The 15341-nt window shown below is 38.3% G+C and overlaps 1 protein-coding gene across 1 annotated transcript; it reads left to right on the forward strand.

Moving 5' to 3' along the window:
- The first annotated feature begins 5003 nt into the window (after positions 1-5003).
- On the forward strand, positions 5004-5505 carry LOC111093591 (protein Asterix-like). The gene has a single exon (XM_038581748.1). It carries the CDS (start codon positions 5039-5041, stop codon positions 5309-5311), a length of 273 nt encoding a protein of 90 aa, XP_038437676.1. The 5' UTR covers positions 5004-5038; the 3' UTR covers positions 5312-5505.
- The last annotated feature ends 9836 nt before the right edge of the window (positions 5506-15341 follow it).

Below are 15341 nucleotides of genomic sequence, written 5' to 3' on the forward strand. Positions count from 1 at the left end.
AAAAAAGTGGGAGTGAGTCGTTTCCACCATCTTCCTCACATGTTAACAGTGTAAAATTGGTTGGAATTTATACTTCTAGACTATTCTTTTTTTTTTTTTTTTTTTTTTTTGCAGATGGATATAAACTTCACAGATTTTTGTACAAAAATCAAAACATTATGTAAACTATTTTATAACCTCTCATTTTTTGTTTAATAATATATTGTAGTCTCTTTTCAAATAGGGATATAGGGATCCAACTTACTCTTTTTAATAACTTAGAATTTCAGTGAATTACAGTTTTCCTATTGATTGTCACTTAAATTCTTCCTAAATTTTTATTACTATTAAAAATAATAACTCAAAAAAAAAAATAAAAATAATAACTCAAAGAAGATCAATGTGTATACAAAGACATGGACTTTAATGGTGCTATTTTGGGTTTAATGAGCAGCCTGGTGCTAAATATATTTAAGCATAGATGGATGATGACTTGACAGGTATCATTTAAAAACAATAGAAGCTGCAAATGAGCAGTTAGAGCAGATGACGATTGTGAGCTGTGACAATAGTAGGACTCTGGGAAGTGAAGGAATTGTATATTATCGGTTGTAAATAAAGGTTCTGACAGCCTTGACAGGTTAGAGCTGCCTCACACACATCTGCTCAAGTTGCTGGAAAGTGTACCTTTTGTTCATTAACAGAGCTTCTCCCCACCATATCTGTATTATCTTTGCTCAGTAACTCACCAAGAGGTTTCCTGACCCAAGTTTCCAAGAAATCCAGGAAAGAAATCACAGCAGCGCATGACCTTGGAACCCAATGTCTCAGCTGTTTTACCATTTTCTAATGAAATTACACAGTGCCTCTGCAAACCAGGTCATCAAGATAAGGGAAGGGGCAGCCACGATTTTAAAGGCAATAGCCAACATTACCTTTTGTTTTCAAGTGGGGGAAAGTGTGAGTGTTTATAATTGCTTCCAAGAGAATATTTCCTTTAAATTTTTTTTTTAGTGAGCCCAAATTGGAACCTTTAAGAATTTAGAATTTAAGAATATTAACTTGTAAGCATCATCAGGACATTTTTTTAATGGGTAGGTGGTAAAAAGATAAAAGGCTGCTGACTCTGAAATTATATGGCTGCAGTTTGCTGTTTTTGAAAAGAAGTTTAAGATGGTTTTTTAAAAACTTTTTATTTGGAAGTAATTTCATTACAAAAAACCTCCATGAATAGTATAAGAAACATCTATATACTCTTTACCCAGAATCTCCCTCTCTCTCCCTCTCTCTCTCTCTCTCTCTCTAGATATATATATATATATATATATATATATATATATATACCCACATATATATACATACATACATATATTTTTTCTGAACATTCAAGAGTAAGTTGTATATGCCTAAAGATAAGAATATTCTCTTATACAGACACAGTACAAACTATGGTTTTAACATTGTCTTTCTTCTTACTTAATTTAATAAGAAAGAAATTTAAATCCAAGTTTCTAGTTGTCACTTTTTACTCAAGCTCCAGAAAAATATTTGAAGGACTTAGCAGATATTTCTGGTTCATTTTTCTACAAGCCTTCCAACTTCAAACATGCCCCATGCTCCTAACTTTTCAGATGTATCTTTGCTTGAATCTCTGAAAAAAGAGCTTGACATAAGGATGTAAATGCCAGTGGTTTTTGAAGGAGGTGATTCCATGGGGCCAGCATGAAGCACAGGAGGAAATTAGACAGGGAGGGAGGGTGAGGTGACAATGTAAGTGTGCATCATCAAGGTCACCATTGAGGATAGGTCCCATTTGACCTCCTGAGAGGTGTACAAGAGGGTCTCTCAGAATTGTTCACATAAATAGACATGCAGGAGTATCTCTCCAGGTTGTTGTCTCCCATCAGTTGAGAGTTACCCCTGAGAGGCTTTTGTTCCTCATTTTTTAAAAAAGATTTTATTTATTTATTCATGAGAGACAGAGAGAGAGAGAGACAGAGAGAGAGAGAGAGAGAGACATAGGCAGAGGGAGAAGCAGGCTCCCTGCAGGGTGCCTGATGCGGGACTCGATTCCAGGACCCCAGGGGTCATGACCTGAACCAAAGGCAGATCCTCAACCACTGACCCACCCAGGTGCCCCTCTTTCTGCATTTCAAGGCTGAATTTCTGCTCATGAAATCCCCTTTTGGCTTTAATGTTAGTAATACCGAGTTGACACAAGGATTTTTGAATTTTCTTAATGGATAGATGCTTTTGCTACAAAGTAAAATCAGTTCTTCTGAAAAAAGAAGAACCACTTTTGTCAGTATGGATGCAAATATTAAAGAAAAATGCTTTTTTGGGTAACTGCTTCGGTGATAAGAAAACTTTTAAGTATGTTTGTAACAATTTGGATATGTGAATATACTATTTTAACTGTAAAATCTATAAAATCTAAATTCACAACATATTTCTGACAAAAATTTAAGGTCCAGATTGAAATAAGCTATAAATGTAAAATGCACACTTGATTTTCAACACCTTATAGAAAAAAAGAATTTATAATATCTTATTAATAATTTTACTATTGATTTTATGCTACAATGATATTTTGATATATTGAATTAAATGAAATATACTATTAAATTATTTCATCTGTTTCTTTTTCTTTAATTTTTATTTATTATTTATGATAGTCACAGAGAGAGAGAGAGGCAGAGACACAGGCAGAGGGAGAAGCAGGCTCCATGCACTGGGAGCCCGACGTGGGATTCGATCCCAGGTCTCCAGGATCACGCCCTGGGCCAAAGGCAGGCGCCAAACCGCTGCGCCACCCAGGGATCCCTCATCTGTTTCTTTTAACTACGTTTACTTTAGCTACTAGAAAATTTAAAATCACACATCTGACTACATATATTTCAGTGGGACAGTGATACCCTAGGAAATTATGAAACTTAGATAACAATAAAGTAACTCAGTAAGGTAACAAGATATAAAATTAACATGCAACATTCAAATCTCTTAAATCTCAAATCTCTTAATGTCCATGTACAGGGGCATCAAAAAAAAAGATAAATATTTAGGAAGAGACCAAACAAAAAATGTTGAAAATATAAATTTTAAAAAGTGTAAAAAATTCCTGAAAGACACACAAAGAGATCAAAACAAATGGAAATATGTGCCTTAATCTGGTCTCAAAATCATTAAGATACTGATTCTGTACCTAATTCAGAACTTTAATGTAATCCCTGTAAAAACACCAACACTTTTTTTTTTCTGGAACTAGACTAGTTGATAAGAAATAAAGTTTGTATGGAAAAATAAACATCCTGAAGTATCTAGGAATACATGGCAAAGTAAGAGCTGCTTGGGGAGAGAATAGACATGTCAATTAAAATATTCTGCAAGACCTCTATAATTAGAAACATATGATATCAGCACAAGCATAATCAAACAGACCAATGAAATTGAATTAAAAGTCCAGAAATAGACCCAAATGCATATGGAAATCTCATATATGATAATGATGGGATCTCAAATCCCTGGGGCAAAGATAATAAATGCTATTGAGACAACAGGGCAGCCATTTGGAAAAAAGATGAAATTAGGTTCAATCCTCTTGCCTCACATAAAAATAAACTCCTCCAAATGAATCAGAGATCAAAATGTAAAAAATGAAACTATACATGCACTGTAAGAAGACATGACTGAATTCAAGTTTAACGTCAGTGTAGAAGTTTCTAACTATGACTCAAAATTCAGATGCAAAAATAAGTTTCACATTAAAAAATCTTGCGTGGGTACACAGGCAAAAACATACCATAAGCAAAGTCATGAGTCAAATGACAAACTGTTAAGAAAACTTTTGCAGCACATATCAGAGATAAAGGGCTAATACTTCTAACACAGAATTTCTAAAAATTGAATAAAAAGATGAAAAATCCTATTGAAAATAGGGAAACTACATGAAAAACCACTCATAAAGAAGAAACAAAAATGCGATATGTGATTCTGGACCAGATTCTGTGTAAGAGGAGGGAAGAAATGTTGTAAAGGACATTTTTGGGACAAATGACAAAACTGGAATGTGGACTGTAGGTTGGATAAAATATTGTATTTTTTTATTTTAAATTTCCTGAATTTCATTACTGTACTGTGATTATGTAAAAAATATCTTTGTTCTTAGGAAATATACACTTAAGAATTAAGGGGTAAAACGAGTGTGATACAAATGGCTCAGGAAAGATGTGTGCGTGTGGGTGTATGTGTGTGTGTTTCTAATTTTCATTAAAGTTTGAGACCTACCAGTTTACATTAGGGGTTAACAAACTATTTCTGTAAAGGGCCTAACAGTGAATATTTTTAGCTTTGTGGACCAGATGGTTTTGGTGGCAACTACTTGACTGTTGTTGTTGTACAAAAGTAGCCATAAAAAAAAATACATAAATGAATGAGTGTGCTCTAATAAACTTTATTTTAAAAAGCAGTGGCTGATAACTCTACTTGTTGTGGTGATCATTTTGTAATATGTGTCAATGTTGAATCACTATTTTGTACACCTAAAACTAAGATAACATTGTATGTCAACTATACTTCAATTAAAAAAAAAAAGAAAAGAAAGAAAGAAAGAAAGAGAAAAACAGGTGGCAGGATTTGCTCCCTACCCCTTCCCTGGCCCATCAAGGTTATACTAATTTTGGAAGAAAATAATAGATACTGGAAAAACAGTTTTGCCGCAGGTACTTTGAATAGCGCCTGGCATTTAAGTTCTAAGAAGTAGATGCTTTTTTTTTTCAGTTATAAATAAACTTTTGAAACATTTTTACTTTAGGGACGCCTGGGTGGCTCAGCAGTTGAGCATCTGCCTTCTGCTCAGGGTGTGATCCTGGGGATCTGGGATGGAGTCCCCCATCGGGCTCCCTGCATGGAGCCTGCTTCTCCCTCTGCCTGTGTCTCTGCCTCTCTCTCTTTGTGTGTCTCTCATGAATAAATAAATAACATCTTTAAATTTTTTTTTTTTACTTTAAAACTACTTACAGAAGGAAGAGTGATACCCTGTGATCCACCATGTCCACTTAATATGTCAGATGCATGGAAGGCAAACAAAGTGTTGAAGTACAAGCCCCTGCCAGTGTCATTCAGCCTGGATGACCCGACGCTGGACTACATGAACCTGCTCGGCATAATATTCAGGATGTACAGCCTCCTGCTCAAGCTGAAGTGGTGTGCCTGGAGGGCTGTCTACTGCTCCTTCATCAGCTTGGCCAAGCACATGAGTAGCTTCATGCCATCCATCTCCGCTGTGGTGACGTCATATCTGCAACACCCCCAGCTCATGACGCCTTTCTGGTGATGTCATCCTAGGACCACTCTGTCCACCTTCCCTGGTGGCTCAGCCTTCTGCCCCCAGCTGCTGTCCTGGGCTTCCCTGGGTGACATCATCTCAGCACCCGCAGTGAGATGAAGGGAAGCTGACGCTTTTTCTGGGATTCCATTTCTGCTGGGCAGAGGGCGATACCCCAGGCCTTTCCCTCCCACCTGTCTTCCCTACCCTGCCTGCTGCTGAGGGAGATGCTATGTTTCTAGGTGTATCCACTTGTTTTTTGTTATTGTTGTTCAAAACAGTTAATAATAAAGCTTTGCATTCTGGCAACAAGAGAGAACAAACCTAAACTTACAAAAAACTTGCAAGAATAGTATAGATAATACTCATATACACTCATATACACTTATACACACACACACACACACATATATACTCTCTATGTTTTAAATATTTTGCCTCATTTGCTTTATTATCCATTCTCCTTCACTCTCTGTCTCTCAGAATAAAAAGTACATTTGTAGTCTCTAAAGAGGCAGTTGGATGTGTGCTTATGACCACACACTAGTCAGTGGGAAGTGAACTAACATGATTTGTGCAACTTCAGAGATGCTGTTGAAGAGTGAACACATGGCTGTCTGTCCCCCTCCTGCAGCCTGGAATGTGTATATAAAGATGTGTCTATAATGATGAGCCACCCTGGGGGATCCCTGGATGGCTCAGCGGTTTAGTGCCTGTCGTTGGCCCAGGGCATGGTCCTAGAGTCCCGGGATGGAGTCCCACATCAGGCTCCCTGCATGGAGCCTACTTCTTCCTCTGCCTCTCTCTCTCTCTCTCTCTCTCTCTCTCTCTCTCTATATATATATATATATATATATATATATATAATGAATAAATAAATAACATCTTTTTTTTTTAATAAATAAAATCTTTAAAAAAAATGATGAGCCACCCTGGACCAGGTGGATGGAGACAATTCTGGCCGATTAGAAGAACAAAAATATAGAAGGACTTTGGGTCCTTGACTGAAATACTCGAGCACAGATTGTTAGCTGAGAAAAAAAGAATTCTATGCAATCCCCTATGCAATATTCAGTTTTTATTAGAACATTAAAGCTCTACAACAAGTGCTTTTTAACATCTGAAGCATTATCAGTATTCTGTGGTGGAAAAAGAGCATGCATTGTGGACCTATACCGCTAAGCTATACATCTGGCTGTGTGACCTTGGGGAAGTTATTCAATGTCCCTCAGCCCTCTTGGATTTGACTTGAGTACCTAACTCATAAAGTCATTTTGATGATTAACAGACTTATATAGAAAGTGCTGAGAGCAGGGTTGGTGTATAGAAGCATAAGTGTTAACTATTTTTACTCCTCAAAGATACTTGAAAGGTGGGTATTATTTTGAACGTTTTATAAACAAAGAACTTGAGACTCAGAAAGGCCAGCAAATTTGCCCAAGGTTATATAATTAGTAAACAACAGAACTAGGATGTAGTCTCATCTAATTCCCAAGTCTGTGCTTTCCACTTCTATACATTATCATTCTATAATTTTAATACTTGAACACGGTAGAGTTGTCATCTTAAGGAAAATCATACTTTCCCCAGCCTTTCTGGTATCTATTTTTTGTTTTAGTGTTGCTTTTACTTGGATTAATATGAGGGTGAGGATGAGTCCTAAAGTTAGTAGAAGTTCCATGTCCCAGGGCTTCCTTGAAAGATGTTCACCCAGCCCTGTGTGAGTTAAAGATTTCAATAATACCACAAAGTGGTAGGTATCTCTTTTTTTTGTAAGACTTTTAATATGACCTTACATAACAATATTTTGACCTAAGCACCATACAGTTCCAATACAGACGAAAACTTAATGATCTTCCAAATGTCTTAAAACATAATTAATTGTAGCTCCAATTGTAACTGAAGTGCTTAAGGATTAAGTATTATCAGAGGTCCCCTGGAAACTGAAATCCTTCTTTTGGAGCTTTAGCATGGGATAGAATCAGGTGTTAGTGTTATGTTTGCAATTTTTCTTTTCTTTTTTCTCAATCACAAATTCCCTAGTTCTGTAAACCTGTTTGATCACACACTAAAGGCTGTACATAATATTATTATTGTCCAATAGTGACTTGCCCTCAGTGTGCTAGGGGGCAATTGTTTGGAGCATACAGCCTCCTCCGGCTTTTGTCCTGGTGCACCATTCTGGTGCATATAGCACACACAAATATAGACACACTTAAATAATTTTATAGTTCACATTTTATTTTGGTGTTTATTTTATTTCTGTGACATGTTGTTAATGTTGGAACTTAAGAAAAGCCTAGTGGGCTCTAGCGTACTTTATAAACATTTTTTAAATTTTTTGAAAACTTTATTTTTTTAAATAAATAATAAGTCATGAGATTCAAAAAACAGAAAGCATAAAATCATATATAAATTAAAAATCTCCCTTCCATCTTGTCTTCCAAATGTCCAATTTTGTTCCCATCTCTTATTGGGTTAAAATATTTCCTTTCAGGGGCACCTGAGTGGCTCCGTGGTTGAGCGTCTGCCTTCAGCTCAGGTGGTGATCCCGGGGTCCTGGGATCCAGTCCCACATTGGGCTCCCTGCGGGGAGCCTGCTTCCCCCTCTGCCTCTGTCTCTGCCTCTCTCTGTGTGTCTCTCATGAATAAATAAATAAAATCTTTTAAAAATACATATCCTTTCAAATTCATTCCTATGGTATGCAAGCAAATTCTAATACAGACTCTGATCTCCCTTCCTTTTTTATACATAAAAAATGTATATTTAGCATATTGTAGACCTTGTTCTTCACCTTGCTTTTTTTTTTCAGTTAATGCATAATTCCAGATTAGTATGTGGAGTTTCAGTATAGAATAGTGGTTAAGCACATACATGTTAGAAATGCTATATAAATGTCAGAAATAAAACAAGGTTGCTCTTACATCATCCTCCAAGCCCTCCAGAGTGAACTAGTTATGACTTTAATTATTTTGGCTAAAGCAACAGTTCTGATCCAATCTAGGTTCTCTTTTGTGGATTCCTCATGGTAAGAAGTTGTGAGCCAGATGTGATGAGAAAATAAAGGAAGGCAGCTCAGCTGTGCAGAAACCCAGACCTGCCTCCGAAAGCTTTATAGGGCATCTTCAGTGCTTGTATCACAAGAAGTAATTTAATTATTGTACAGGTTTCAGGGAGCAGGCATACATAAAGCAGCCTAAGTGATGTCAATAAAGTGGACCAGAGTTTGCCACCTCAAAATATGCCCCTTTGGCATAAGGATTACTTTGAGCTGAAGGCAGTTAATACATAGCAGACACAGGAGAGTCTCTACCCTCCTTTCTCACTGAGGCATACATTTCCCTTTGTAAAGGGAATATAAAATTCCCTTTATGAAGCTGTGCCCCCTCCTCTCTCCAGCACCTGGAGAAGACAACCCTTATCCCAGGAGATAAAAAGGCAGCACTGTAATGAATCTGCATAAACAGATCTTACTAAAATCATCCTTTCGGTCTCTTCGTTTCCTCCATATATTTACCTTCCCACAATTTACCACCCCTAGAAACTCCAACTCATTTTTTTATGTAGATACTTCTCCATAATTTGTCATCCTGTGTTAAAATGGTATATAAGCTTGTAGGCCTAAACACCTCTTTGGGATGTGTGTGTGTGTGTGTGTGTGTGTGTGCGTGTGTGTGTGTGTGTGAGAGAGAGAGAGAGAAACTCATGACTGCATACAAAATAAATCCTTCTCCTGTTCATCTATCTCTTGTCAGTTTTATTTGCAGGCCTCACTCACTTACCAGAAGAGGTTAGAGGAAAAGTTTTTCCTCCTCTACAACAGGAAAATCACAAAGAGTTCCCACTGAAGAAAAAAAAGATCTAAATATGCCACAGCATTCTCTAAGAACTCCCATGCTTGAAGAACACGGATGGTGACATGCTGTATTTAAACTTACTAGCTCCAGTGGGTAAAGTTTTAACATTCATTTTGTACACAAAACACCCTGTTTTGAAATTACAAACTTATAATTTGCTCTATTTTCTTCATTGCCAGGAAGGTATGAATATCTGATATCTTATTTAGTTTGTTTTCACTGTGGCAAAGGATAATTTTTAAGAGAAATAAAATCATGGCCTTCATACACATATAAAATGGATGTGTGTCAAATGTGTTTTCTTTAACTCATTAATTAATGAAGAAACCAGTAAGATGTGAAAAACAATTCAAAGAACAGATATGAAGATAGGCAATCAGGAGTACTGAAGTGAATTTGCTAAAAGGAGCAAAACTGGCCTCTTCCCTATGGTGGAACCAATTGTACAATCACCTTGGCAAAGGTCATTTGCACCTCTATGAACAAGAATTTTGACACCACCATCAATTGTCTACAATTTACAGAGTTGTAAAGTCCCTCAGACATAATGAACACACAGACCCTATAAAATGAGATTAAAAGGTGTTGTAGACAGCACTTCGTATTCCATTAAGAAGACACCTGGAAATCTAATTTTTAAAAATTTGCCCATTTCAAGTCTTTCACAAATCTTCCTTAAACAACGTTATTGATCACACACACACACACACACACACACACACACACACAGGGTCACAATAAGAGAAGCAGCAGGTTTTCTGAATGGGCACTTAATAGGCAATGTGTAAGTAGGAAAGGAACAGAGCAAGGCTTACTCTCTGGAACAGAGTTACATATATTCCAATAGCTTTTATTTCCCAGTTCCTAATACTCAGAATATTACTCTGTTCAGTTGGGCAGCCCATGTAGCTCAGCAGTTTATCGCTGCCTTCAGCCCAGGGTGTGATCCTGGAGGCCTGGGATCGAGTCCCACGTCGGGCTCCCTGCATGGAGCCTGCTTCTCCCTCTGCCTGTGTCTCTGCCTCTTTCTCTCTGTGTCTCTCATGAATAAATAAAAATTTTTTTTAAAAAAAAGAACATATCACTAAAGTGACGTACAATTGCGTATGACCAGCAGTCAAGCACCTCTGCCTTTGAGCAGGGCCCAGGCTCTGGTCCTCATTCTGTTCCACGCTGCTCTGGCACCCCAGCACCCAACCACAGCTCGCTGGGTGACTGCATTGTTCCAGAAAGGCTCAGTCCTTTGCTGTCACTGTACCTTCTCTACACCATCTGCTTTGTAACTCTTTTCCCCACTTCCCCACCTTATTTTCTTCAATGCAAAAATTGCTGACAGTTCTTTCTAAGGCTGGAGGCCTCCTTTCAGGATAGCTGCAAAGAGTGGAGGGAAGTTCTCAGCAGATAGAGCTACCAGTATACAAGCAGTATGCTTTAAAAAAAAAAAAAAAAGCAGAGGAAGGGGTGATTTGCACTCTAAGGGCTTAGCTGCCATCAGTTAAAAGGGTGCAAAGTAATGGGCTGGCTATGTCAGATGTGAGCCTACCAGCTGATATGATAACCAGTTCAGAAAGAGAAAAAATAAAATAAAACAGGGAACAATGGCTTTAATTTTTCATGAAATTACAGTCTTGTTCTGCATTACTTACTTGTTCATCAGCTCATTTATTCACAGTCCATATGAGTGTGTATTCACAGGCTCCATGGTGCTCACTAGGCACAAACAGACTATCCCTTAATGGACTCCATCATTCCAGTTTCTGTGGGTTGCAGCTTGTTGCTTGTTTCACAGTTACATTTATTCATATCTTGTAGCTTTTAGCATTTGTTTTGCTTATTTCCTTTAATAATATTTAAACTGCTTGAAAGCAGGGGAGTTTCTCATTCAACTTAATTTTCCCCAGTCCTTAACCTAATTCTTGACTTTTAACGGACTCTCCATAAGTGCTTGTTGCTTTGGTCGATTTTCATTTTAATCTTGAAACTATTTTTAGAGATCAGAAATGAGAAACCTAGCCAGCTCTTTCACATTAACACCTGACATTAAGCATATGCTGAATCAAACCTTGAAAATCTCTGGGCCTGCTCTCCCCAGAGGCTCTCAAAGGGACAGGGCCTCAGGTGGGTGAGAACGTGCTGATTGAGCATTTATACTCCCCGAGGGAGGTGGGTCCGCGCTGCCCGGCAGGCCTGAGAGGGGTGGAGAGAAAGGCCACGTTCACAGCTTACCTCTCAGAAGTTTGCTTTCCCCCTCTCTCACCTTCACAGTGACAAGAGGTAGCAGGTCTCCCGCCCCGTTGAGGGCTGGGGGTTGATGTTGCACCCAGGGCACTTGGTGGCTGGGCTGCTTCTCTCACTCCTGACTTTCCAGGGCAGAGCTCATTGGAGCAGCTCCTGGTTTTAATTCTTGAGTGAGATTTCCACGGGCAGCTGACAATGCTGTCAGCTCATTTTGAGAATCATTCTCACTTCATTAAAACAAAGTGAAAGGAACATCACATTTAATAGAAAGAGAAATGACAGTGGCCGTGTTAAGTGAGTTGCTGCTCCAGAATAAGAACGAGGACAGATTGCGAAGAGCCTAGAGATCCCGTGGGCTCCCAATCCAAGAGAGCCCCGGCCCTTCAGTACACGCCCTGGGGCCTTTTAATCCAGGAGGCTTAGGGGAAGTGCAGCATCCACAGGCCCCCAGGAGCTCCTGGATGTTCAGAACTCCCGCCTCACTCCAGACTTATGGAATAAAAATCTGCCTTTTAACAAGAGCCCCAGGCGATTTGTCTTCGAATAAAGTTTTGAGAGGCATTGATAATATCAGGATGAATGGAAATTGTAAAAAAAACCTTAAGGAAGGGCTTCCCATCCTGCCCTGGAGGAACAACTCAACCGCCCCCCTTGCCCATTTTGGCTGTGCGCTCCTTCATTCTGGTGGAATAGAGAGGATCACATCGAGTGGAACCAGCGATTATACCAGATCAGTGTTCAGATGTTTAGAAGCGCCTCAGCCAAGCGGTGAAGATTACCTTGTGACATTTCATCTTCAAAAGAAGTAGGTATTTCTTGTTTTGTTTTGTAGATAAGGAATCGAGGCTCAGAGAAGTTAAGTAACTTGTCCACAAGCATCCAACCAGTGAGCGGTACAGCAGTTCCAAGCTCTTGCCTACCTGACACCAGAGCTCAAGCTTTGCCCTATGCCTGATGCTTTTGTGCTTGTTAGTATCACCTGAGTTCTTTTTATTTATTTATTTATTTTTTTTTTCTGAGTTCTTTTTAAACAGCACTCTGCTTGTCTTTCCCTTCATATTTTATATATATATATATATATATATATATTCCCCCCTTAGGATAAATTTATACAACAGCCCAAATTAGTGCTATGTTTCATAAGGTTTAAATTTAGTTATTTGCAACTGCCAACCACCTGGTCCCCCTTCGAGCAATTTTCAACACATGGTTCTGTAACTGCCAGGGGGAAGGGGAAGGAAACAGGCGGAGTGACAGAGCAAGGCTTCCACTCCGGAAATGACCCCCACAGGAGTCTAAGCGGTGCCAGAAAGGGGAGGGAGATAGAAAAAAAGAAAAAAAGAAAAAAAGAATAAAAACGGACGACTCAGAGCTGCAGACGGAGGAGAAACGTGTAAACACATGATTCTGTCATCTTCGGCAGTTCTGCCTTTGTCACCTCATTCTGTTCCATTTACTTTACACAGAAGGGACTCACAATGTCAGCAGCGACAGAGTCGATGCCACAATATGGGACACCCTTGCCAGAAAGGATGTGGGGCAGTGCTCTGAAGCATATATGATATGTCATATCTGAATGTGGCCACAATCCACGGTTTTATGACATATCATATATGCTTGTGAAATGTGAATTTTTCCCACTCCCCTCTCTCCTGTAACTTGGGGAGTAAAAGAGATTTTAAAAAAAAAATGGTAGATGGGGTTGGGGTGAGAATGAGGCAAATCAAAGCTGAAAGTTTTATTTTTATTTTTTAAAGATTTTATTTATTCATGAGACACAGAGAGAGGCAGAGACATAGGCAGAGGGAGAAGCAGGCTCCCTGCGGGAAGCCTGACAGGCGACTCGATCCTGGGACCCTGGGGTCATGCCCTGAGCCAAAGGCAGAAGCTCAACCACTGAGCCACCCAGGCATCCTGGAGCCAAAAGTTTTAAGTGGCATCACCAGGCCTAAAATGAAGACTTCTAGGAGACCTTTCATTACCTTATGATAGAAATCTATACTGGCTTCACTTTTTTGAAGATTGTCCTCTTCTGCATTGAAAAAGGAAAAAAAAAAACCAGTGTACTGAATATTAAACTCTGCAATATTTATTTCCCCTCATTTTAATTTAAAAAAATTTCAAAGCCACAGCAAAATTGAAATAATAGTACAATGAAACATGTGTAGCCTTTAGCTAGATATGACAATTATTATGATTTTGCCATATTCTAGGTTTTCATTGAACCATATTTGCAACACTCTAATCCCTAAATATAAGCATGTATCTCAAAGAAACAAAGACATTCTCTGTATAACTATAGTATCATCATATTCAAGAAATGTAACATTCACTTAATATCATCTAACTTGTAGCTCATATTCAAATTTACTCAATTGTCCCACATGTATTCTTTATAGCAGGGTTTTTTTTTTCCTGTTTTGATCCGAAGTCCAATCTTCATGCATTATATTTGATTGTAAAAACCTCTTAAATTCCTTTTAATCTAGACTAAAACAGTCTCCTTGTTTTCCCCCTCCTTTTCTCATCACATTTTTAGTTATCTATGGCATTTTCTTATAGAATCTATCATAATCTGGATTTCACTAATTTTTTTTCTTCACAGTTTGTTGCAGATTCATATTTATTTAAAACTACAATTGTCAAAAAAAAAACTACAATTGTTAAACATGATCTGGGGGGAGAAGACAGATCTCCAACTTCTTGAAAAACCTGGAGCTCTAAATCTTTAACCAGACTAAGTGAAATTATCTAGAATCAACGAGGGCAAGTTACTACTTCCCATGGGCCAATTCTGACCTGCCTGATTTTGTAAATAACATTCTTTTGGAATTCAGCCATGCTCGCTCATTTATATATTTTCTATGGCTGCTTGGCTGCTTTCCTGCTAAGAAAGCAGAACTGAGTAGGTGTAAGAGAGACTGTACAGCCCACAAAGCCTAAAATGTTTACAATTTGGCCCTTTCCAGAATAAGTTTGCCAATCTCAGATCTAGAACAGGAAATGCAAATATTACTTTCTCTTTTGACTTTTGGTTAAGACATGGCTCAAATACTATCAAATAGATTGGGCAGATCCCCTGGTTGATTTTAATACATCAGTTGGGAAGTAGAAAGTACTACATTCATTAAGACCAGTATTAGATTTTTAAAATTTCTCCCCTTTGAAAACTTTTAACAGTCTTACATTGCCCACTTGGATTTAACCCAAATTCTTTAGCATGAAATTCAGGGAAAGGGTCTTTATAACCTGACTCTACACATCATTTTCTATGTCATATTGGTTCCTCTATATCCTAGCTCAGTGGTTTTCAAATGTAAGGGTGTAAAAAACAAAAAACAAAAAACAAAACAAAACAAAAAAACATAACCACTCAAGGGGCAAGTTTAAAATTCAGATTCTCAAGTTCTACATCCAGAGAGTTGAATTAAGAAAACCTGGGATGAAAGGCAGTAATCTGCAATTTTCACAAGTACGCCAGGTCACACTGGTACTGGTGGTCTGAAAAACCACATACAGGAAATCACTGGTTTAGGGACAGCAAAATATTTGCATTTGATCCCTCTATGCCTTCTGTGTCCCTTCCTGCAAGTTTGCTTGGTGAGCTCCTTCCTTTTCATTCAAGGGTCTGGGCAAATGTCCCTTGCTGAAACTGCTTTAATATTCTTCCTTCTGGACTTCCTCATAGTCCATTCACTCTAGCCTGATCCCATGGAAACATACATGCCTACTATCATTTCTCTCTTTACATTATTTCAGTTTATCACCTGCCAGCCTCCTGGAGTGCTTTGAGGGCGAGAAGAGACTCTACCATGTTTGCACCCATGGCGCCCAGTGCCTTGCACGTAGTTAACGTGGGGTGAATATTGAAATGAATCCTTGAGTAAAGAAAATGGCTATTTGAGATAGATTTTATTTGAAGCCATTGACATAAATTTTATTA

Source organism: Canis lupus, chromosome 32 (genome assembly GCF_011100685.1).
Source record: "Canis lupus familiaris isolate Mischka breed German Shepherd chromosome 32, alternate assembly UU_Cfam_GSD_1.0, whole genome shotgun sequence".
NCBI lineage: Eukaryota > Metazoa > Chordata > Mammalia > Carnivora > Canidae > Canis > Canis lupus.